At 35.9% G+C, this 24789-nt stretch overlaps 3 protein-coding genes across 3 annotated transcripts; all 3 read right to left on the bottom strand.

Annotated features, from left to right (window-relative positions):
• Window positions 1-5: 5 nt before the first annotated feature.
• LOC135127195 (aminopeptidase N) lies at window positions 6-15974 on the bottom strand. The gene is made up of 11 exons (XM_064053578.1): window positions 15849-15974; window positions 3418-4114; window positions 2980-3138; window positions 2635-2928; window positions 2404-2587; window positions 2190-2346; window positions 1414-2144; window positions 1164-1363; window positions 787-1098; window positions 657-738; window positions 6-602 (listed from the first exon to the last, which is right to left on the bottom strand). The coding sequence occupies exons 2-11, from the start codon at window positions 4104-4106 to the stop codon at window positions 453-455; spliced, it is 2958 nt and encodes a 985-aa protein (XP_063909648.1). The 5' UTR covers window positions 4107-4114; window positions 15849-15974; the 3' UTR covers window positions 6-452.
• Window positions 15975-18019: 2045 nt separating this feature from the next.
• On the bottom strand, window positions 18020-21134 carry LOC135126558 (V-type proton ATPase 116 kDa subunit a1-like). Its single transcript, XM_064052590.1, has 11 exons — window positions 21018-21134; window positions 20795-20971; window positions 20416-20748; window positions 19980-20369; window positions 19781-19931; window positions 19252-19735; window positions 19072-19199; window positions 18790-19010; window positions 18519-18726; window positions 18301-18472; window positions 18020-18250 (listed from the first exon to the last, which is right to left on the bottom strand). The coding sequence occupies exons 1-11, from the start codon at window positions 21132-21134 to the stop codon at window positions 18103-18105; spliced, it is 2529 nt and encodes an 842-aa protein (XP_063908660.1). The 3' UTR covers window positions 18020-18102.
• A 107-nt stretch (window positions 21135-21241) lies between these two features.
• Window positions 21242-24676, bottom strand: LOC135127192 (V-type proton ATPase 116 kDa subunit a1-like). Its single transcript, XM_064053574.1, has 9 exons — window positions 24568-24676; window positions 23990-24126; window positions 23437-23943; window positions 22997-23386; window positions 22315-22949; window positions 22123-22253; window positions 21687-22073; window positions 21466-21637; window positions 21242-21415 (listed from the first exon to the last, which is right to left on the bottom strand). Exons 2-9 carry the CDS (start codon window positions 24104-24106, stop codon window positions 21316-21318), a joined length of 2439 nt encoding a protein of 812 aa, XP_063909644.1. The 5' UTR covers window positions 24107-24126; window positions 24568-24676; the 3' UTR covers window positions 21242-21315.
• Between the last annotated feature and the right edge of the window lie 113 nt (window positions 24677-24789).

The following is a 24789-nucleotide window of genomic DNA, read 5'->3' as shown; positions in this document are numbered from 1 at the left end:
ACTTGAAAAATGTAAACGTCTTCCGCTTGCAGTAAATTTAAAAACATATTGTCGTTTGTGTTTAACAAAAGTACTGTAAAAATATCAAGTAAAAAAATAATCTATCCATTATATTACAGTATCACGTCAAATATAGATGATAAAAACATTAAAACTAGACGCTAACTTTACGTTCTTTAGTGAGTGTTTAATTTCGTACACAAATTGGTGCTTCTATATTTTCTCATTCCTGTGTAGCGAAATATGTATGCACCACCCTGTATAAGAAAATAAAACGTTTATGGCAAAATAATAAATAACAATAATAATACGGGTATACAAAAACTAAACTACATAGCAAATGTGTAAAAATAAAACTCTCGACGGTAAATTCCATTTCCTCTTCATACTTAAGACTACTCTTGCTACAATCTAACAAGTGCTTTTTCACTGGAAGTCCAATAAATTAAAACTTAAACATTTACAGTAGACAACCACTTTATTATCCTCTCCGAATTTCGTTCCATCCAATGAACATTAGCCTCTCCTTGCTCTATAGATTGACGGGCGGTTCTTAAAGCAATCCCAAACTCATTCTCCTTCATCTTGAGAAACATCTTAAACTGAAATTCCAAATTATAAAAAGTCAAAATCAAAATCAAAATCGTCCCACTTACATCGTCGACTTCTAACTGAGTGTTAAACCTGATGGTGCAACTCCTCACTATGCTACTCAAAGACATAGAAGAAGCCCCCAAACTAAAAAATTCGTTTACATTATCAACCCAAAGAAGTACCAAAACTTACTAAGATCTCAACCTATTCCAATGGGTTTTCAAAAACCTGTAAGCCAACTGTTGCCCAATACTGTTGCTGGTGACAGCTGCAAACACGCGGGCAGAATCGTGCTTCCTTATCCCGGAATTCTCAGTAATGGCCCATTCCAGGTACCTACTCAAAATCCAGATTTCCTTCGAGCAGCCTAAAGCCATCAAGAGAATTTCTTTCTCGTTTTCTACGTTTGCGTTCAAGTAGCGCTGCCAGGCGAAGTCCCATTCTTCCTGTCCTCCGACGCTTATGGCGGTGCAGTAGACGATTTCTCGAAGGTTTTCTGATATTCTATGGTGACGAAATAGATGAAAGATGAAAAAAGGTTTCAAGAAAGTTGTAAGTATGGTACTCACAAGTTTCGCTTATCCGGATCAGGAGAATTCTTCCAGGTCTGGAACTCCCGAACTGCATTGACCACACAGTCCCGAACTCCCAGCTTACAAACCCTGGAATTTATTTCAAACCGGTTGTACACCAAAAGCTGAGGATCGTTTTCGCCTTCGGTGAACCCGATTTCTTTGTAAAAGTCTTGAAGTAAAGCCAAGAGGTAATTCTAGAACCAAAGACTTACACCATCTACATCTAGTCGGCATTTGGACTTACTTTGTATCTGTGAAAGTGTGCAGTCCGTACGAACATCTCATACAAATAATCCAGACTGATGAGGGCAGCCTTCCACGGAACAAATTCTCGTTCTTGTTTCAGATATCTAGTAACATTTAGCGCAATATCATAATCCAAGTAACCAGCGGACGCCAAATTCATTGCGTCATCTAAAAGCTGCGCTCTGTTCTTAGGGTCAAAAACTAAGTGACCGTTCCTCTTCAACAACTGGGACGTAATCAAATTCCAGTTTCTTTGGTCGTAGTTGACCCTGTAGTAGCCGGTTTGGTTGACATTAACCAAAAACCACTCTTCATCTGATAGATCTAAATTGTTAATGATTATTGTCGGTTCCATGCGCATCCATGTGGACTTCACGGCTTTTCCAGGACCGGTGTAGGTGATGGGAATCCACCACCAAACCGAATTTGCGCTATTATTAAAACTGTTAACAAGGAATCTTTCTTGGGACAAAGTCACCGAGTCTAATTCATAGTTTCTGAAGGCTGTTACTACAGGAAAACCGGTTTGAAGAGTCCACGTATCCATTATCTCCTTAATGGTGATGGCCGAATCAAGAACTTTGTCTTCGTGGCTTTGTTGGGTTAAAGTATTCCAAAGATCGTCTTGTTCGGCGTTGTTGTACATACGACTTTGAAGGTATCGGTTTAAGCCTTTACGGAACACTTCCATGGAGAGGAAATGTTGCATCATCCGAAGAATGGCAGCACCTAAAACTTGTTGTCTAACGAAGACCACGGACTTGGTATACTTACCTTTAGAGTACGAAATTCTATCAAAAATGTCATTGATTTCGTCCGGGTTGTTCACTTTGATGGATATTTGGTGTGAGGATTTTAGAGCGTCTAGCATAAAGGCGCCATGTAAGTCGTTAATGACGAACTGATCCAACTCTTTCAGGTGAGGATTGACCTAAAACGTCAGTCTTATTCAAGTACTTATGAAATTTGAGGTTTAATGAGTACTTACAGAGTTGGCCCCAAGACATTCGACGTACGTGGCAAACCCTTCATTCAACCACAAGTCTGACCACCAAACTGGAGTCACCAAATTCCCAAACCACTGATGGGCTAACTCATGCGCTATTACATGGGCGATCCGCTGTAAACTCCCCTTACTTGAAACCTTCTCTTCATAGAGTAAAACCGACTCCCTATAACCCGTCAAGTCAAACTAACGCCACCTCTATATTAAAACTACCTGTAGGTTATCAAACCCCAGTTCTCCATAGCTCCAGCGGAAAAGTCCGGCAGACCAATCATATCAACCTTAGGCAAAGGGTATTTGATCCCGAAGAAGTTTTCGTAGAACTCCAAAATCTGGGGACCGATTTGTAGGCTGTACTTGGTTTGGGAAACCGCACTGCGACGGGCCCACACGGAAAAGGTACCGTTTTTGAGACACTCGAAGTCGGAGATGACGAAAGCTATCAAGTAGGTGGACATGGGAAGACTCTGTTGGAAATGGTCCCAGACGTAGTCCGGCAGACCGTCGCTGGAAGACAAGGGAGGAGTAGTGTGGAAGGCGAGAATCAACGGTACTTACACAGGTTCCGGAGTACCGATCTGCGGCATGTTGGAAATGGCAGTCATGTTTTTGGGTCTGGCTAAGCTGATTTGAAATCTCGCTTTTAGGGCTGGCTCGTCGAAGCAAGGGAAGGCTTTCCGGGCGTCGGTTGCTTGGAATTGGGTGGCGGCGATCCATCTTAAAGAAGTCAAGCAACTATTGGTTGGTACCCAAAAGTGTGGGGACTCAAAATTTGTATTGATAATTTCGCAGATTATTATCTAATCTAGTAATAACATCACTGAGAGACGATAAACCATAGACGGAAACGGGGACCTACTTTTCATAATTCTAGAAACTATGAAGATCGCTGAGGAAGTAAAAATTTAAGAAATGATATTGCAAGTAGAGTAGGCAACCCGTATTACACAAGTGTGACATAAGTTATCAATATCACCGTAAGCTCTCACTTCTTACCTTACTTTGCCGTTGTCCTTATACGAGCTCCTATAAAACCCCTGCAGCAAGTCATTTAAAACTCCCTTAAATTTAATACTGACGTAATACTGAAGCCCAGCTTCAACCGGTTCATTTAAATAAATTATTAAAAACTGTCGTTTGGTTTCATTAGCGACTTGCCTAATTGAAAGAAATTTGTTAGTCAAGTGTTCACACACTAAAACGTTGTCTATAATTAAGTCATCAGCATGTAACGTAATATTATCGCTAGTAACAGTCACATTAACCACAATCATAACTTCTCCATGGAATGTAAAATTCCCCTCGACAATAAAAGGGACGAGTTTGATGTCGTAGGAATGCGGAAGAACATGTCTCGGCAATCTCACATCCTCGACTTCGCTTTTCACATTGTTTTCCTCGGTTGTTGTGACAACTTCTTCGCTTTCGCTGGAGGGAGGAATCTCCGTGGTGGTGGTAACCGTTTCCGCATATTTCTTGTTATAGACAACCAGAGTCGACTCCTCCACTTTGGACAACTCCTGACAGGAAGACAAGTGGTAGACCAAAAGGGCAGTCCCGACGATGCACCCAACAAACAGAAGACAAAGAAACAGAGCTAAAGGTTTCGAGATGGTCACGAATTTCTGCTTCCCGAACGTGGTAACTGTGGTTTCCATGATGGCGTCTTCGCGGGTGTGGGTCATGCTAAAATCTGAAAATTTGATAGTTTATTGTCACGATCGTTTTAGTTAATGAGAAATGTATATTTAGCGAACTTTACTGGGTCATAACCTAGATGGTATTTATATCGAGTACAACACTATAAATTTTGGTGTATGTTCGTGTTTTCTTGGGTTGGTCAACGTAAACAAACAGATTAATCAAATAATTCTTAAGTTGAGCCGGGCGGCTTTTATTATATAATTAGGTGCAATTAGCTGATTAAAGTGTGGCGGCGTTCGCTATAAAAGGGAAAGTTTGGAGGAAAATAAACGCGAAGGAAAGACGGGAAAAAGAGGGACTCTTGTTGATTAAAATCGATTTTCGGATTTTCTCAATGTTGCTCGAGTTATGTAAATATTCTAAACTCGGCGTAAGTACTAAACGGATTTTAAATGTGGGTGTTCATAACTGGGATTAAAGCAGGAAAAGATAATGAAGCCTCTTTTACAAATGGGTTTAAGATTTCTTTTACGACAGTTGGTAATTTAATACCTACGGATTGTATGGGGGACACCCGCATTGTTCTTCCGCTACAAGAATGTTGTGGAAGTGGCGCAATAAAATTTTATTTCAGAAAAAATTAAAGGAACTCGCATCTCCGAACATGAACTCATCTATATTTCTGCTCTAATTTTAAATTTAAGAAGTTTGTTAAAGTAAAATATGATATTACTAATTGGCAAGGATCTTTACCTTTTTTACTTTCTTAGTTGATATTTGCAAAAGCCAAGACAGGGAATTTAAATACAACACATATCACAGCCGATGATATGTAAACAGCGCATGATGCCAAAAGTACTGATCGTATTGGAACTCTGGGAAACTTCGATAAACATTTTTTATTTAATCAATACAACCATTACTTTTTAAATATAAGCACAAAGAGTTCTCAATAATTGATTTTGGTTTTTTTCCAAAAATCTAAACGTTTAACATAAAAAAAATTGGTCGAAAGTTATTTAGACAGAACTTCCCTCGCTTCTGAAGTACAGTCCGGCTTCTCTGAAAAATTATAAAATTTCCTTTTGCTTTTCTATTAAGTAAAAACAATATAGAAGATACTAGTCACAGTGTAATAGAAAAAAAAAGAAGATTTCACCTTCTTAAAAAAAGACAGTTGAGAGTCCCGAGACAATTTAATATTCTTAAAAAAAAGACACCCGTTGGAACCCCCGAGAAGGTTTCACATTAAAAAAAAATATATTTGAGGCCCCCGAGAAGGTTTCACATTAAAAAAAATATATATTTCGGGCTCCCGAGAAGGTTTCACATTAAAAAAAAACAGTTGAGACCCCTGAGAAGGTTTCACATTCTTAAAAAACATTTTTGGCGCCCCCGAGAAGGTTTTACATTGCCACTTGGGACCCCCGAGAAGGTTTCACGTTCTTAAAAAAAACAATTAGGGCCCCCAAGAAGGTTTTACATTTTTAAAAAAGCCAATTGGGACCCCCGAGAAGGTTTCGAATTCTTAAAAAGACATCTGGCACACCTGAGAAGGTTTCACATTCTTAAAAAAAAACAGTTGGGACCCCCGAGAAGGTTTCACATTCTTAAAAAAGACATTTGGCACCCCCGAGAAGGTTTTACATTTTTAAAAAAGCCTGTTGGAACCCACGAGAAGATTTCACATTAAAAAAAAAGATATTTGGCGTCACCGAGAAGGTTTTACATTTTTAAAAAAAGACAGTTGGAACACCCGAGAAGGTTTCACAGAAAAAAAAGACATTTGGGACCCCGAGAAGGATTTACATTTTTAAAAAAAGACAATTGGGACCCCCGAGAAGGTTTCACAATAAAAAAAAGATATTTGGCGCTCTGGAGAAGTTTTTACATTAAAAAAAGAAAAGACAATTGGGACCCCCGAGAGGATTTCACATTAAAAAAAAAGATATTTGGCGCCCCCAAGAAGATTTTACATTTTTCAAAAAATACAGTTGGGACCCCCGAGAAGGTTTCACATAAAAAAAAGACATTTGGGGCGCCTAGAAAGTTTTACATTTTTAAAAAAGCCAGTTGGAACCCCCGAGAAGATTTCACATTAAAAATAAAAAGATATTTGGCGCTCCCGAGAAGGTTTTACATTTAAAAGAAAACAACTGGAACCCCCGAGAAGGATTCACATTAAAAAAAAAAGATATTTGGCGCCCCCGAGAAGATTTGATTTTTTTCAAAAAAGACGGTTGGGACCCCCGAGAAGATTTCACATAAAAAAAAGATATTTGGGGCTCCGAGAAAGTTTTACGTTTTTAAAAAAGCCAGTTGGAACCCCCGAGAAGATTTCACATTAAAAAAAAAAGATATTTGGCGCCCCCGCGAAGGTTTTACATTTTTAAAAAAAGCGAACTGGAATCCCCAAGAAGGTGTCACATAAAAAAAAGATATCTGGCGCCCCCGAGGAAGTTTTACATTTTTAAAAAAGACAGTTGGGACCCCAGAGAAGGTTTCACATTTTAAAAAAACATATTTGGCGCCCCCGAAAAGGTTTTGCATTGCCACTTGGGACCCCCGCAAAGGTTTCACATTAAAAAAAAAGATTTTTGGCACCCCCGAGAAGGTTTTACAGTGTTAATAAAAGACAGTTGGGACTCCCGAGAAGGTTTTACATAAAAGACGACATTTGGAACGCCCGAAACGGTTTCACGCTCTTAAAAAAACATTTGGCGCTCCGGAGAAGGTTTTACATTAAAAAAAAGACAATTGGGACCCCCGAGAGGATTTCACATTAAAAAAGATATTTGGCGGCCCCGAGAAGGTTTCACATTTTTAAAAAAGCCAACTGGAACTCCCGAGAAGGATTCACATTAAAAAAAAGATATTTGGCGCTCCAGAGAAGATTTTACATTTTTAAAAAAGCCAATTGGGACCCCCGAGAAGGTTTCACAATAAAAAAAGGTATTTGGCGCCCCCCGAAAAGGTTTTACATTAAAAAAAAAACAACTGGAACCCCCGAGAAGGGTTCACATTAAAAAACAAGGTATTTGGCGCTCCAGAGAAGGTTTTACATTTTTAAAAAAGCCAATTGGGACCTCCGAGAAGATTTCACATTAAAAAAAGGACATTTGGGGCTCCGAGAAGGTTTCATATTAAAAAAAAAAAAATTGGGACCCCCGAGAAGGTTTCACATTAAAAAAAAGGTACATTTGGCGCCCCCGAGAAGGTTTTACATTTAAAAGAAAACAACTGGAACCCCCGAGAAGGATTCGAATTAAAAAACAAGATATTTGGCGCCCCCGAGAAAGTTTCACATTCTTAAAAAAAAAAACAGTTGGGACACCCGAGAAGGTTTCACATCCTTAAAAAAGACATTTGACGCCCCCGAGAAGGTTTTACATTTTTAAAAAAGCCAGTTGGGACCCCCAACAAGGTTTCACATTCTTAAAAAATACATTTGACGCCCCCGAGGAGGGTTACACTTTTAAAAAAGCCAATTGGGACCCCAGGAGAAGACTTCATATTAAAAAAATATATATTTGGGTCCCCCGAGAAGGTTTCACATTCTTAAAAAAAATCACTTGGGACCCCCGAGAAGGTTTTTCATTCTTAAAAACACATTTGGCGCCCCCGAGAAGGTTTTACATTTTTAAAAAAGCCAATTGGGACCCCGAAGAAGGTTTCGCATTAAAAAAAAGATATTTGGCGCCCCCGAGAAGGTTTCACGTTCTTAAAAAAGACATTTGACGCCCCCGAGAAGGTTTTACATTTTTAAAAAAGCCAATTGGGACCCCGAAGAAGGTTTCGTATTAACAAAAAGATATTTGGCGCCCCCGAGAAGGTTTCACATTCTTAAAAAAAAGACAGTTGGGAAAATAAAAAAAGACATTTGACGTCACCGAGAAGCTTTTACATTTTTAAATGAAAAGAGGCGTATTCTCACCTTTTCAAGAAAGTGGGGTAATTTCATTATTAAAAAAATTAACTAACTAAAATTAATTAAGTAACCACTAGACCACCACCGGGATGCCTTACGCTAATGGTAAACTACTATTATACCGTGTATTATGGTTTTGCAAAAATTTGGACGGTTAAAGAAAAACTCAAAGCTGATTCGTACAGAACACTTACAACACTATATTGTTGTGTAACAGTTAAATCAAATAAACATAGAATTCTTTGAAATGACATCATCAAATTCTTGGTGGGGATGATTAGCAAAATTTTGGCTAGCATTTAACCATCTACTTAATGTTTCTAATATACTATCATGGACAAAAAAAATGGAAACGCCTAAATTACTGATGTCATCGATTTTTATTTAATTTTGCTGTTGTATTTGTTAAATTTATTTTGTCTGCTTTGGAATGAACGCCACTGATTTTCTGACGTCTTTTAACGTCAACGTGAAAGAGAAATTGGATTTATTGATTGATTGACTGATTTCATGATTTTTTGATATATTAATTTTTCGATTTCTCAATTTTCCGATATTTTAGTTTTCAATTTCTTAATTTTTCGAAATTTCGGTTTTTAATTATTCAATTTTTCGACTTAATTTTTCGATTTTTTGATTTTTCATTTTCTCAATTTTCCGAAACTCATTTTAGCGCTACGATTTTTCAGTTTTTGCGGTTTCTAAATTTTCGATTTCTCGATTCTTAGACTTTTCGATTTTTCAGTTTTTCAATTCAATTTCTCGATTTTTCAAATTTTCGGTTTCTCAGTTTTCCTATATTTCAGTCTTCCGATTTTCTAATTATTTAGATTTTTAAATTTTTGGGTTTTCAATACATATTTCAATTTTTGGCGTTTCTAAACTTAGATTTTTCGATCAATGGATTTTCCGACTTTTCGATTTTTCGGTTTTTCATTTCAATTTCTCGATTTTTCAAAATTTCGATTTCTCGATTTTTTAATTTTTCGATATTTTGGTTTTTTAATTCTCCAATTTTTCGACTCAACTTCTCGATTTTTTAACTTTTTATTTTCTCAATTTTCCGAAACCTATTTTTAGTGCTACGATTTTTCAATTTTTGCTGTTTCTAAATTTTCGATTTCTCGATTCTTAGACTTTTAGATTTTTCAGTTTTTCAATTCAATTTCCCGATTTTTCAAATTTTCGATTTCTCAATTTGCCTATATTTCAGTCTTCCGATTTTCTAATTATTTAAATTTTTAAATTTTTCGGTTTTCACAACATATTTCCATTTTTGGCGATTCTAAACTTTGATTTTTCCATCAATCGATTTTCCGACTTTCGATTTTTCAGTTTTTCATTTCAATTTCTCGATTTTTCAAAATTTCGATTTCTCGATTTTTTAATTTTTCGATATTTCGGTTTTTTAATTCTCCAATTTTCCGACTCAACTTCTCGATTTTTTAACTCTTTATCTTCTCAATTTTCCGAAACCTATTTTTAGTGCTACAATTTTTCAATTTTTGCTGTTTCTAAATTTTCGATTTCTCGATTCTTAGACTTTTCGATTTTTCAGTTTTTCAATTCAATTTCTCGATTTTTCAAATTTTCGGTTTCTCAGTTTTGCTATATTTCAGTCTTCCGATTTTCTAATTATTTAGATTTTTAAATTTTTCGGTTTTCAATACATATTTCAATTTTTGGCGTTTCTAAACTTTGATTTTTCGATCAATCGATTTTCCGACTTTTCGATTTTTCAGTTTTTCATTTCAATTTCTCGATTTTTCAAAATTTCGATTTCTCGATTTTTTAATTTTTCAATATTTCGGTTTTTCAATTCTCCAATTTTTCGACTCAACTTCTCGATTTTTTAACTTTTTATTTCCTCAATTTTCCGAAACCTATTGCTAGTCCTACGATTTTTACCGTTTCTAAATTTTCGATTCCTCGATTCTTTGACTTTTCAAGTTTTCAGTTTTTCAATTCAATTTCTCGATTTTTCAAATTTTTGGTTTTACAATTTTCCTATATTTCAGTCTTACGATTTTCCGTTTTTTTAGATTTTTAAATTTTTCCATTTTCAATGCATATTTCAATTTTTGGTGTTTCTAAATTTTGATTTTTCGATCAATCGATTTTTCGACTTTTCAGTTTTTCATTTCAATTTCTCAATTTTCCGAAATTTTAATTTTACGATATTCATTTTTTCAATTCATCAATTTTCCGGGTTTTTGTGTTCTAAACTTTCTGATTTTATTAATTCTAGATTTTTCAATTTTGTCACTTTTCGATTTTTCGATTTCTTGGTTTTTCAGTTTTGGAATTTTTCAATATTTTGATTCTTCAATTTTTCGATTTCTCGATTTTTCAAGTTTTTATCGTTTCCATTTTCAATTTCTCGATTTTCCGTTGTATTTGTTAAATTTATTTTGTATCTGCTTTAGAATGAACGCCTCTGATTTTCTGACGTCTTTTAACATCAACGTGACAAAGAAATTGCACTTATTGATTGATCGATTGATTTCTTGATTTTTTGATAAATTAATTTTTCGATTTCTCAATTTTCCGATATTTTAGTTTTCAATTTCTTGATTTTTCAAAATTTCGATTCCTCAATTTTTTAATTCTTCAATTTTTCGACTCAATTTTTCAATTTTTTCATTTTTCATATTCTCAAATTTCCGAAACCCATTTTAGTGCTACGATTTTTCAATTTTTGCTGTTTCTAAATTTTCGATTTCTCGATTCTTAGACTTTTCGATTTTTTAGTTTTTCAATTCAATTTCTCGATTTTTCAAATTTTCGATTTCTCAATTTTCCTATATTTCAGTCTTCCGATTTTCTAATTATTTAGATTTTTAAATTTTTCGGTTTTCAATACATATTTCAATTTTTGGCGTTTCTAAACTTTGATTTTTCGATCAATGGATTTTCCAGCTTTTCGATTTTTCGGTTTTTCATTTCAATTTCTCGATTTTTTAATTTTTCGATATTTGGGTTTTTTAATTCTCCAATTTTTCGACTCAACTTCTCGATTTTTTAACTTTTTATTTTCTCAATTTTCCGAAACCTATTTTTAGTGCTACGATTTTTCAGTTTTTGCCGTTTATAAATTTTCGATTTCTCGATTTTTCAATTTTTCAATTCAATTTCTCGATTTTTCAAATTTTCGGTTTCTCAGTTTTCCTATATTTCAGTCTTCCAATTTTCTAATTATTTAGATTTTTAAATTTTTCGGTTTTCACAACATATTTCAATTTTTGGCGTTTCTAAACTTTGATTTTTCAATCAATCGATTTTCCGACTTTCGATTTTTCAGTTTTTCATTTCAGTTTCTCGATTTTTCAAAATTTCGATTTCTCGATTTTTTAATTTTTCGATATTTCGGTTTTTTAATTCTCCAATTTTCCGACTCAACTTCTCGATTTTTTAACTTTTTATTTTCTCAATTTTCCGAAACCTATTTTTAGTGTTACGATTTTTCAATTTTTGTCGTTTCTAAATTTTCGATTTCTCGATTCTTTGGCTTTTCGATTTTTCAGTTTTTCAATTCAATTTCTCGATTTTTCAAATTTTCGATTTCTCAATTTTCCTATATTTCAGTCTTCCGATTTTCTAATTATTTAGATTTTTAAATTTTTCGGTTTTCAATACATATTTCAATTTTTTGCGTTTCTAAACTTTGATTTTTCGATCAATGGATTTTCCGACTTTTCGATTTTTCATTTCAATTTCTCAATTTTCCCAAATTTTAGTTTTACGATATTCATTTTTTCAATTCATCAATTTTTCGAGTTTTTATGTTCTAAGCTTTCTGATTTTATTAATGCTAGATTTTTCAATTTTTCCACTTTTCGATTTTTCGATTTCTTGGTTTTTCAGTTTTGGAATTTTTCAATATTTTGATTCTTCAATTTTTCGATTTCTCGATTTTTCAAGTTTTTATCCTTTCCATTTTCAATTTCTCGATTTTCCGTTGTATTTGTTAAATTTATTTTGTGTCTGCTTTAGAATGAACGCCTCTGATTTTCGAGACGTCTTTTAACGTCAACGTGACAGAGAAATTGCACTTACAATAGAAAAATTAAATAAAAATGGATGATATGGGCAATTTAGGTATTTCCATTTTTTTGGCCGTGATAGTACATACAAAATTTGACAATAATCGGCCCAACAGTTTCGGTGATTACGTGTCTAATAAAAATGGATACAGACATCAGACAGACAGACAAACAGAAACGGGAGACTACATTTTTTGTACTCTAGGGTTCATCAAACGTCGAGAAAATATAAAAGTGGCCATTCGTCCGATGGACTCGCTTCCTTAAAATACGCTCGGGAAATAACAAAAGAGGATTCTTAAACCACGGGTACTATTTTATAAAATTTAAATAGTGTTTACTTTGCAAAATTTTAAAAATGGATACAGACACCAAACAGACAGACAGACAGAAACGGGAGACTACTTTTTTTGTACTCTAGGGTTCATCAAACGTCGAGAAAATATAAAAGTGGCCGTTCGTCCGATGGACTCGCTTCCTTAGATTACGCTCGAAAAATAATAAAAGTGGATTCTTAAACCACGGGTACTATTTTATAAAATTTAAATAGTGTTTACTTTGCAAAATTTTTTCGTCATCAAAGTGTTGGCGGGATGTACAGAAAAATTATGATTAGTGTTTTTCCACATACACAATTTCGCTAAAATACATCTACAATTTCACATAGAAACATATTATCAGTCCAGTAGTTTCGGAGAGTACAGTGAAACATATTCAACATTTTTGCAAGGACACGTATATCAACTTGGATTAGTGCACTGTAATAATAAAAATAACAATACTGTATTCCCAAAATTTTCTGGGAAAATTGAATAAGCTGTCCCTGATTTAATCAATAAAATAAACCGACATATTCATTAATTTTTTTGAGCCACCCTAAAAAATATGAACGCGATGATAAATCACAAATAAAAACTCATCACATTTTGCACATTTCGGGTAGATTTAGGAATTTAACTCGTTACTATGGAAATTTGCAATTTAACACCTTTAAATTTCACAAGATTAATAGGGACAAAATCAATTTTATCTTAACAAGTGCTAGGGGCGCCCACCCACCCCCTATTTTCTCAGAGGATATGTCATTTGCCAAAATAAGACTTATGTTAGCAAGTACGGATCCCGCCCACTCGCCCTTTATTTTCTCAGAGGGTCGTACTTGCTAGTAGTTGCTACGATAAGTCTTACTTTGGCAAATCACATATCCTCTGAGAAAATAAGGGTGGGTGGGCGGGGCTAGTACTTGCTTAGATAAGACTAATTTTGGCAAACGCCATACCTTCTGAGAAAATAGAGGGCGGGTGGGCGGAACTAGCACTTGCTAAGATAAGACTGCTGCTATTAAACTTGCAAAAACTCGTTGAAACCGCGTTAAATTGCAAACTTCCATTTCCATTTTACAAGTATAGACTCATCATTTTTTGCATATTTAAGATAGGATATATTCAGCAATATTTTGAGGTGACGTGATCAATTTTTTAAGGGGAATGAGCCAATACATTTTCATCAAAAATTTGCTATGCTTATGATAACTTTACAACATCTCCAACATTTCAGAGAATTCTGTTTTTCAGTTCTTCAATTCATTAATTTTTTTGAGTCACTCTGTTTAAGCAAATTTAAAAAATATGAATGCTGTCATAAATTAGAAGTGCAGACTGATCATATTTTGCACATTTAACATATTTATTTATAAATACAAAATTTGACAACAATCGGCCCAGTATTTTCAAAGATTATCTGTCTAATAAAAATGAGGATGTAGACAGACAGCCGGAAACGGAAGACATATTTCTTCGTACTCTAGGGGTCATGACAGTTCGAGAAAACGTAAAAGTACAGAGTTGGCCGACGGACTCGATTACAATACTTCCTTCGCTTACGCTCGGGAAGTAAAATCACAAACAAATGATGAGAAATTGATGAAGTTCGAAAGGTAAAAAATTTGATTGGAATACAAGGTAAATATATTTTTAAACTCTTGTAAATTTTACATGGAAATTTATTTATTCTTTTCCAACATCATTGCTTATATTCTATTATTTTATAAAAATAGCTTACACAGGACGTGTGGAAAAACTATAATGGTTTGATCAATTAGTACAGGAATACGTTCATTTGCATAAAAGTCTGACCAATGAATAACAATATAATAAGTGCTATGGTATGCATATTAATATAGTATTTATTCCCACTAAAATTTTTATATATACATCAAAACGAAGGAAGTTAAATGTCAAAGACATCACAATTTTTTTCTAATTAAAAACAACCATTTTTGAAAATAAATACATAATGAAATCACGTAATCAATGTGGTATGAGAAATAATATATAAACAATGGAGGATATTTTTCACTAAAAAAATTACGAAAAAATTAAATAGGTAATCTCAAAAGTATTGTGTCCAAATTTTTTTTGTGTCAATTAAAAATATGTTGTTAAAGCGCTCAGAATAAAACTTTTCAGTGCGTAATACTTTAAATAAATATTTAATAATTTCCTTGACATCATTAACATCCTGGAGGAAATGAATAATTAAATTTTACTGAACTTTCCATATTTGCAATACGAAATTCGTTATGAACTTTCTTAGGCAAATTATCGAGGGAATTATAAAACATCTTTGTAAAAATTTTATTCTCTTAGGAAACATAAATACGCAACGTTAAAATACAAGTTTAAAGTGTACGTAAACACACAAATAAAAATCGGAAATCTGTATTTTCGCATTCTACGAAAAAAAATGTTGACAGCTCAGACATGGTATATTCAAAGAAAAACCTAAATATATATTCATTAAAACCGAAACTGTTTAAAATTGTCTTTAATGCTAAATATTTTAATTATTTCAACTGCTTCATACATGTAACATTTCTGACATTGTTTTTACCCACAACCTTCGTTGTTTATCTTCAAATATGCAAACTACCTGAAGGTAAAGTTATCTCATACCTAAAAAAATTTTGAGAAAAACCGTGACAAATGTGTAAAATAATGACAAGTATTTATTTATTTAAATTTAACATTTTTTTTGTCTTTAGTTCAAGTTGGCATATTTCACAACTTAGAAACCGCCTTATCGTGAAAAATATAGCACGATTAATACGTATATTTAAGTTTGGTGTTGATAAAATTATCTCTCTGTAATTTGTAAAAGTCCGTCACTGACGTAGTAGAATTTAATAAACACAATTAATTAAAAGTTGTATAAATCATCGTACGTCAAAATAACCCGACACTCTTCCTTCCCTCAAAAAATTACCACAACATTAAACCACCTGCCTCAAATTACAACAGCAGCCGTAGTAAACATTGCACCCAGCAAAAACTCCTCATCCAAGAATACCAAGCCATAAATAACAATAATGTACATTTTTTCGGTCGACTGCTTCATTTGTCTCAAGTACTAAATTAGCCTCATATCTTAACCACATGGACCCAATTATTAACACATTTATTAATTTTACAACATTTTAGCCGGCTAATGAGCCTGCCATAAAATCCAGCAAAAAATTACCCCTAAATCGAACGCATCGTGTTTACGGCAGGTAATTATAGGATCATTCGTAATTGTCCTGAAGCATTAAACTTTACTCAACTCTAATTAAATTGCACTTCATCAAGAACATCCAGGCGTGAAATTGCCTCCAAGTTTACATTGCTTGCCTTGGGGGAAATTAGGCGAGATGGAGGCAGATAGGACCGGAAAGGGAAAACTTACACACAAAACAAAACCAACCATAACGCAAAAACATTAAAAAAAATTACACACAATTTTATTCACGTACTTAAAAAATCAAAAATACTCACCTAGTTTCGATAGATTTTTCTCGGTGGTTTCTGCACTTAAGCCATCCTCCCACCCTCACACTTTGTTAAGATTAACATAAACAAACACACTTTGAAGTCAGCGTGTTTCGACGTTGTAAGCTAATGCAATACTGAATTTAAAGCTTGGCGCTAGATTGCGCATGGCTTCCCTAAACAATTTCAATACAGTTTATACAAGGAGCAACGTGACAGAACTAATTCATACAAGGGGATGGGGAGAAGTCTATTGTGTTGATGCGCCCTTTTATTGCCTAGACCAACTAGATGTAAAGAGATTTTAACCGTCTAGTCTACTTTTACGATCTTAATCGAATGAAGCAAATTAATAAAAGCGGCCGCAATTAACGCCGTCAACAACGTTTTAATAATTAACATAATAATTGTAATAATAACTTCGCCGGTTTCAGATATTCTTGAGCAAACCGTACAGAACTTCAATTATTACATAGAATCGACAAAATATTTAAATCTCGTTCGTACATGCGAAAACAGCGTTCATGTTTCCGTCTGTATGTCCATATATCGGTAATAACAGATTTACATTCCCCTTCGTACACAGGTTTTTAAGAACTATGTATTTTCAAAGCTATTTTATTGATTATCTTAGAAACAGCTCATATGATTTCCCTGAAGTTTGGAAAACACAATGACCTTATAATTAATGTTAAACTCTACCCACACTAACAATTCATTAATACCGGAGCTTCTAAAGCAGACAGAACAACCTTCAATTTAAATTAATTTGTTGTCAAATTCCTAGCAAAACTAAAAAGTGTAAGCAAAGATATAACTTGAGATTCCTTAATAACGTTACTATGAAATTTAGACTTATTGTTGTCTCTGAGTACCCTCTGATAAAGAATACAGTCGCTAAAAATGCATGTCATTAATATTAAAGATGTCATTTCTCGATATTCTCTAGTTACAATGCAATATCTCATGCTCTAGTACACAGACTCGTCATTCTTTTATAAATGAGAAAAGAAATTTCTTGGGATTTCAATGCAGGATTAAATATGATTCGGTGCATTTCCATCATTACGAGAACTGAACTGTCAGTCATTAGGGATATTTATTACCGCACAAAAATTTTTTTTCTGTTGGCGGTAACTACGTTCCCCTAAATGCTAATGTCAAACTCGCACCACTTAAGTGCGTGAGGTTATGAAAACGTCGCACGTTTATCAGTAACAATCAAGGTTGATTGACATTGACAATATAAAACGCAAGCATCGCATCAGCCACAAGTGTGTGACATTTTTAAAACTTCACTGCTTTCTCTGACGTAAGCCATTTTCACCCGGAAAAACTAGTTACGCCAATAGAAGAAATTTGAGCACACCAGATGTCACGGTTACCAAATGTGAAAATTGGTCAAAAATCACCAATAAAAATAGTCTTCGGCTTGTCGTTACTTATAAAAGATCTTAAAATAACTTTTTTAAAGTGAACTCCTGACAGGGCAAGATCTTAACGAACGTCCTACTTCGTGCCCACAAAGCAGCGGCTATTGTTGAATTTTGTAACTAGAACAAAATCTTCATAATTCAACATTTCAGCGCTTGTCAGACGCCTTTAAGACGCACACACGACACTTGATAAATCATGTGCCAAGTTCCATACATATGATTTCCGTTCGTTGTGTGCACTAACAGGTCAAGGTTACAAGAACATCCAAAACAAATTGTTACATTATTCTATTATGTCAGTTAATTGTCTCCCTAATTTTTAGTTGGTACGCTTTGTTCGTGAGAGAGTATTGATTTTTATTAAGCTTTTAGATAAAATTGCGTCCGAAGTACAGTAAATTTGCTAAATCAAGGTTAAGATTGGGAAAATTGCTAACAATGGCTTTTACGAGTTTCCGGGACTTGAAGACCTCTATTTCGGATATTACTTATCTATTCAGCGACCTGGAACCCGTTAATTGTTTTATTAACGTTCACACGCTTAATATTATTATCTTTAGTGTATTAATGTTTCATCTGAAAAGTGTCATTATTATATTATTTAACTCACCTAATACACAAAATGAAGATCACAAATTTAAAACAATGTTTTTTTTGTCAAAAATGAACAGAAAAAAGATATTAATAATACTTGGCACCCAATTCACACAATTAACACAGTCGTGATAAACAAACGACAACTTTATCTAATTAGATCTGGCAGCAAACAAAATGTCACATCTTAAATACAGTGGTAGCTAAATATAAAAAAGTTTCCATTTTTACTATTCAAATAATTTGACGTCGTTTTCGTCACATTCTTCCAAGTCTTCTTCACTTTCCGTTCTTTCGGGATGTTCCAAAATCTCTTTAAAACTGAAAGGTTCAAATGGGTACCCCTTCCCTTCATAAAACTTGCTCATAAACTCCACCCTAGAAAAAAGTTTACCAAAATCGAATTCCCCCAAACCCTAAAAAATTACCAGTGCAGCCTCAAAGTGTGCAAAAATGCCGACAACCCTTCCATAATCACAAGAATCATCAACGTGAAGAACGCCCACAGGAAAAACGAAGCAAAAACGGCGATTCCTCCATAATAACCTCCAAATTTCATTCCCAGACAGAGAACTCGCTTCCACAGGACATCAGACAGTTCTAAAAAATAATCTCCGTTTTTAGAACAATCATTTATTATTATTACCACTGTGTGCCAAAGATAACGCCCACAGTCGCAAATACGACGCCGTGTGCGAAATCGTGCTAAGAACATATTCTATAGTGTAGATAACTTGAAGAACGAACAAATCGAAGACTGTTTCAGCTTCTTCGTTCACATTTAACTCTTGTTCGACGCTTTTATAAAACTTCAGACTTAACTCGTCACGGAATCTCTTGTTGTCTAGTTTGTCCTGAGTAACCTTAGATTTTGGGTTTGTCTTTTCGCCCTACTGTACCTTATATCATTTACTTACGTGAAAGTGTTGTTTTCGGGAGTACAGTACATATAGAGGTTTACCAAATATCATCAGTGGAATGGTGATAATAGACACAATCAGAAGCATTTTGTGTAATTTAGGCTGAAATTGGAAAAAGTAGGGGTCACAACCTGGACGGGGCACAGTTTCCTTTATTAGAAGCATGTTTATGAAAGATATAAGAATTGAAGGTGCACACGATGTTCCATATTTGACATCTTTTTTGAACAAAAATCAAAAGAAATTAGTAAAGTAGGCAACCAGTAAATCATCGCTTACCTGTACTAACCGGTGAGTACATTATCCATTTAATAAACATCATAGCAACTAACCATAGGAAAAGGCAACTCAGTAGAGTTAACTGAGGCACAAACACCAGAAGAATATTTGCATACTTCCGAAAATATCTGTAATTTTTTTTTAAACACTAAATACGTTTGCAATACTGTGTTAACTTACACAAAATTGACCACATTGCTGCAAAGTCCCAAAATCATGTGCAAAACCCCAAAAATAATCGACATTTTCATTTTATACGAATTCAAAAACGCAATCCGGTTGTTGGCGAGGCTCCAAATGGGGTCCACCCCGAAAAAGTACGGGCTGCCAACATAACTGTGCCCTGGATCCAAACCAGAGACGTCGCCAGCCACCACTACCGAGTAATTAAAAACCGGGTCCCAACTCGACCCGAAAATATTCATGGACTTGGAGAACACCTCGTTGTAGACGAAACCGGTGTAAAGCGAAAAAATCCCCATCAGAAGTATGAGGTAGCGTCCCTCGTAGAAGATCGTCGTGACTTCACTAGCGACTTTTTTGGCCGCGAAGTTTTTTTCGTTGATTATCAAAAAAGTTGCGAAAAGTACCAAAATGAAAGCGTGCCCGATGTCGCCGAACATCACGGCGAACAAAAGCGGGAACGTGACCATTGAGTACAAAGCTGGAAACAAGGATTGGTGTTGGGACTTGGGAATGGTGGTAGTACCTGGGTTCACTTCTTGGTACGACGCGACTCCGTAAACGTCAACCAGCTTTTGGAAGCATTGGGTGAATTTGTTGGTTCGGTTGAAAGTGGGGGGGTCTTCGTCAGTTTTGACGACGTACAAAAACGAGAACACTGGACATCCAGACGCCCTCTGGGTACTTAAGTTAAGTAAAAAGAGATAAAAGTGAGATAGACGTACTGAGCCATCACCAAGCGCTTTCTTGACTACTGGAATATAAACAAACGGGACCCAACACTGGCCAATGAAGCATTTTCCAGTAACGTCCATGTTTAATAGGTTCAAACCATGATAAATCGCTTTAATTTTACTAACCATGGTGCTCCAGTAACGTAGGTCTTTGGCAATTCTGCTTAAAAAATTTTCCCGGTAGGCGTACGTTTGATTTATAACCAACTTAATATCAGCTAGACGTCTGCAAATACTTTCTAGTAGTTTTCTTCGTTCGCTTGGCACACTGGGACACGAATAAATACGAGCGCGGAAGCCTTCACAGATTTTGTTTATTCTTGGTGTCAGAAGATTACCGTGAAAGCACACAATAAAAACACTCTTGTAGTGTCTACAGTCCTAAAACGTCATTCTAAATTTTGATACTAATAAAATAAAATCTCACTGAAGCTAAATCTTCTAGAGGATTCTCAATTTCGACTTTTTCAAAAAACACGTTTCCTTTGCAAACTCTCCATAGCATGGTTTCAAACGATTTCATTTTCTCTCTATTGATGATCCCAGTGACGAAATTGAACTGGTTTATGATCGTAGAACTCTGATCTTCTCCTACATTCCTAGACAGGTCATACCCAAAAATTTCGTCGCGTTTTCGAAGAAACGCCTCCGCTTTTTCTAGAACTTGCTTCAATTCTAGCAACTCCAAAGAACACTGCTTTAAACTATAAGCATTCAGTGTCAGTTTCTTCAGTTCTTCTTCACTCCTGGAGATGTTTCGCTAGAGAAGAGTTGTCAGTGGAGAAAATCAGAAAGTGGGTTTGTACTTCTAAGTCTGCGATTTCGTTCGGTGGAAGAGCTTTAACATTTTCTGAGCAAGGGGAAATCGTGACGCCGTGATTTTCCAGTTCTGATTCTATGTACCTCAGCTTTCGCTCCATTTCGTGGCATCGTCTGACGTCATCGACGAAGTTTCGCTGGAAGGAGGTGACGTCTTTGTTTAACTGGAAAAGAGTTTGAGAATAAAGATGGCACTCTTTGTTTACCAACATCTAGGAACTGGACGGCTCCGATTTCCCCGAGTTCAGAAATCACATAATATGCAGCTTCCGATGGAATGAAGATTTGGCAAAGACTCATGCGTTCACTGCGCAACATATTTCCCATTTTTACCTGTCAAACTAAGAAATGTCAATTCTGGGAGACTTTATTTCCGGTTTTTTGACATTTTCCTACTTGATTAATGCATCAAAAACTGTTTAAATTTCGGTTAATTAAACAACACGAATATGTATATTTGTTGATAAATCCAATTAATACATAAAAATTGTAGAATAGAACAAATAGGTTAATCTTCAACACCAGCCTCCTGCTCCAAAATCGCCTTAAAACTAAACGGTTCAAACGGATATCCCTCACCCTGGTAGAACTTGCTCAGAAATTCGACCCTGAAACAACAAATGCATCGTTTTTTCCCTACCTGATAAAAATGACTCACCAATGCAATCTCAGCGTGTGCAAAAACGCCGACAACCCCTCCATTAGAACCAAAATGGCGACAGTAAAAAAGGCCCAAACAGAAAACAGTATCACTGTCATTGGAGCCCCCACGTACGAGGAGCTCTTTAACCCTATTTGGAACAACCTATTCCACAACACCTCGGAAAGTTCTAAAACGTGTCTTTAATTTAAGCACTTAAACAAAGTCATCTGACTTACGCGCATGCGCTAACGACAAAGCCCACAACCGCAAGTACGAAGCAGTATGAGAAATGGTACTTAAGACGTACTCGATGGTGTGTATAACTTGATGGATGAAGATTTCGCTGATGGGTTCTTCTTCTTCATCTTCGTTTTGTGCGGCGGTCTGGTCCCCAGAATCTTTCTTTGGTTTAGCTTTTCGGGTGAATTTGACATAGAGAGGTTTACCTAGGAGGAGTACTGGGATGCAGAGCAAGGAAAGGTAAACTAGGATTTGTTGGAGCAATTGTTGACCCTCGAACATGTACACTTCGCAACCGGGTTTCTGCTCTTCTTCTTTAAACAGCATCATGTTGATGAAGAAGACGAGGATGGAAGGGGCACACGAAGATCCGTACTCGATTTCTGGAACCAATGGTTACTTTTTTGAGACGCGTTTTGGGGTTTAAATTACCGTTAGCTTTGTCGCAAGAATACCAAATCCATTTCATAAACATCATCACGACCATCCACAAGAAGAGGAAACATAGTAGGAGAATCTGGGGGAGGAATTCCAAAAAGATAGACGAATATTTCCGGAAATATCTACAACGATTATTGACATAATTGAACTTAGAAATTTTCATCTATGTAGCTAGGTACTCACACGAAGTTAATAACGCTGACACAAACTCCAAACATCATGTGCAAGACCCCAATAACAATAGACAGTTTCATTTTAAACGTGTTAAAGAAAATGATTTTGTTGGTGGCAAATTGCCACGCTGGATCCAACCCCATAAAATACGAAGACCCAGTGTAATCAAACCTGGGATCTAACGTAGTTGACTCCTGCTCCATAGCTGCCTCCCGATTCAAATTCACAAACCAAGTACTCCCAAAAATGTTCATCGCTTTTGAGAAAAAGTCGTTGTAGAGAACTCCAGTGTAAATTGAGAAGATCCCCATCAGAAGAATAATGTATCTCCCGGAAAAGAAAATATTGAAGATCTCGCTGGTGATTTTCTTCTTTAGGATACTCTTCTCAGCATAAACCAAATAACCTCCAAAACATGCCATGATAATCGCGTGTCCGACATCTCCGAACATCACCGCAAAGAGAAACGGGAACGTGATGATGGTGTACAAAGCTGGATTGACTTCGCGGTAGGAGGCCATACCATAGGAGTCTATCAAGTTTTGGAAGCCTTGTGTGAACCTGTTCGTTCTGTTGAAAGTCGGCGGTGTTTCTTTAGTGTCAATGGTGTTCAAAAACGACGAGATCGAACTACCGGAAGTTGCCTAGAAGCGACAAAGTTATGACAATTAGGCAGCAAAAGTCTACTTACTGAGAGATCCGAGAGGGTTTTCTGTACAATAGGAAGGTCTTTAGTGGGAACCCAGCACTCCCCAATTAGACACTTATTGGTCACGTCCATATTAAAAAAGTTCAAAGTGTGATAAATCGCCTTCATTTTGCTAACCATGATGCTCCAATTTTGCAGTTCTTTGGCAACGTTGACCAACACTCTTTCCCGGTGATCCCGCGTCTGGTTCAACACCATATTCAAGTCTTCCAAACGCGTGGACACCCCAGTCAACATCTCGCTTCTTTTTTGGAAATCACTAGGACATGCATACACCGACGCGCGGAAACCAGCGCACACCTTATTGATCCTCGTGTGTAGCTGCTCACCTTGGAAAAAAATCACGAAGACGGTTTTATAATTTTCGTGACCCTGAAACCAGTCCCTTAACCACTTTCAAGCACTCAAATCCAGGTAATTACCGTGACTGGGTCCTCCAAAGCTTCATCGATCTCGACCTGCTTCACAAACACATTCCCTCTAGAAATTCTCCACAGCATCCTCTCAAAACCTGGGACTCTCTCCCTACCGATAACCCCAGCCACGAAACTCAGCCTCCCATTCTGCGCATCTTCAGTAATCAGCGCCTTGTGTACCGAATCCAACGCACTCCCGTCGTCGCTTTCGTTAAAGTAAGGTTGAGTTTTCTCCAAGACGTGCTTCAGCTCGATCAAGTCCAAATAGTCGGACTTCAAGTTGACAGCGCTCTGAGTGAGTTGTTTGATATCGCTTTCGGTCTTCTCGAGATGCGCTTCTAGATCTATGATTTGACGAGGATTAGGAGGACGGGGTAGATCTTCCGGTTCCGTAATAGGGATATCGTGTTTCTTCACTTCTGCTTCTATGTAGCGCAGCTGGCGTTCCATTTCGTCGCATCTTCGGACTTCGTTTACGAATTTTCGTTGGAAGGCGTGAACGTCTTCGTTCAACTAGAAGACGCTACTTCGTTATAGATCTAGCTGAGTTTTTACTTACGTCTCGGAACTGGACGATTCCGGATTCGCCAAGCTCGGAGATGGCGAAGTACGCCGTTTCTGGTTGGATGAAGAGTTGGGCAAGAGCCATTTCCTCGCTGCGGAAGAAGTCCCCCATCTTGTGGAGACTTTGAACGTCTGTGAGTTTGCAAAAATGTCTGAGTATGTATAGGTTGCACTGAGCGGATTTAATCCGGGTAGGTACTTACATTATCTGTGCTTAAATGAAACCACTGGTAATCTTATAATGCTCACTTGACAAAAGATATCTAAAGATTGAGATTGTTTTATCGTCTAATAAAAAATGTTTAGTATTTGCGACAATTAAATTTCGGTACTTGATAGATAGTATAGTATGCAATTAATTTTAAATGGGACACATTGTTGCTACCGCTGCTATTGTTGTAATGATTTCTGGTTTAATTGCTTTTAGTTTTTCGATAATAAAAATTTAAATACAAAAAAAAAAAACGAAATAAGGAACTTGCAATTTAAAAACTACACAGTTGTAAAATATTTCGCTTTCGCTCAAGCAGCAAGAAGTGAATCTATGAATTAATAAAAAAAAAACGTACTGACCTTAAAGTAAATCGAAATTGTCGTCTACGGGCTGTTTTCGTGCAAAAATGGTCGTACTGGAATGAACATAGCAATGATTTTAAAAGTATTACTCACTCGCGTTACAAAAAAACAAAAACAGAGATAAAATGATTACAAAGAGACTACTTAAGAAGAGCAAATCACATCATATTGAACTATTAGCGATTGATTAGAGATTACATGTATTGTATTGATGTCGCA

The sequence above is a fragment of the Zophobas morio genome, unplaced genomic scaffold (genome assembly GCF_036711695.1).
Source record: "Zophobas morio isolate AGI-343-1 ecotype UQ-CSIRO unplaced genomic scaffold, CSIRO_AGI_Zmor_V1 ptg000011l, whole genome shotgun sequence".
Taxonomy (NCBI): Eukaryota; Metazoa; Arthropoda; class Insecta; order Coleoptera; family Tenebrionidae; genus Zophobas; species Zophobas morio.
This window is presented reverse-complemented; position numbering and strand designations above follow the sequence as displayed.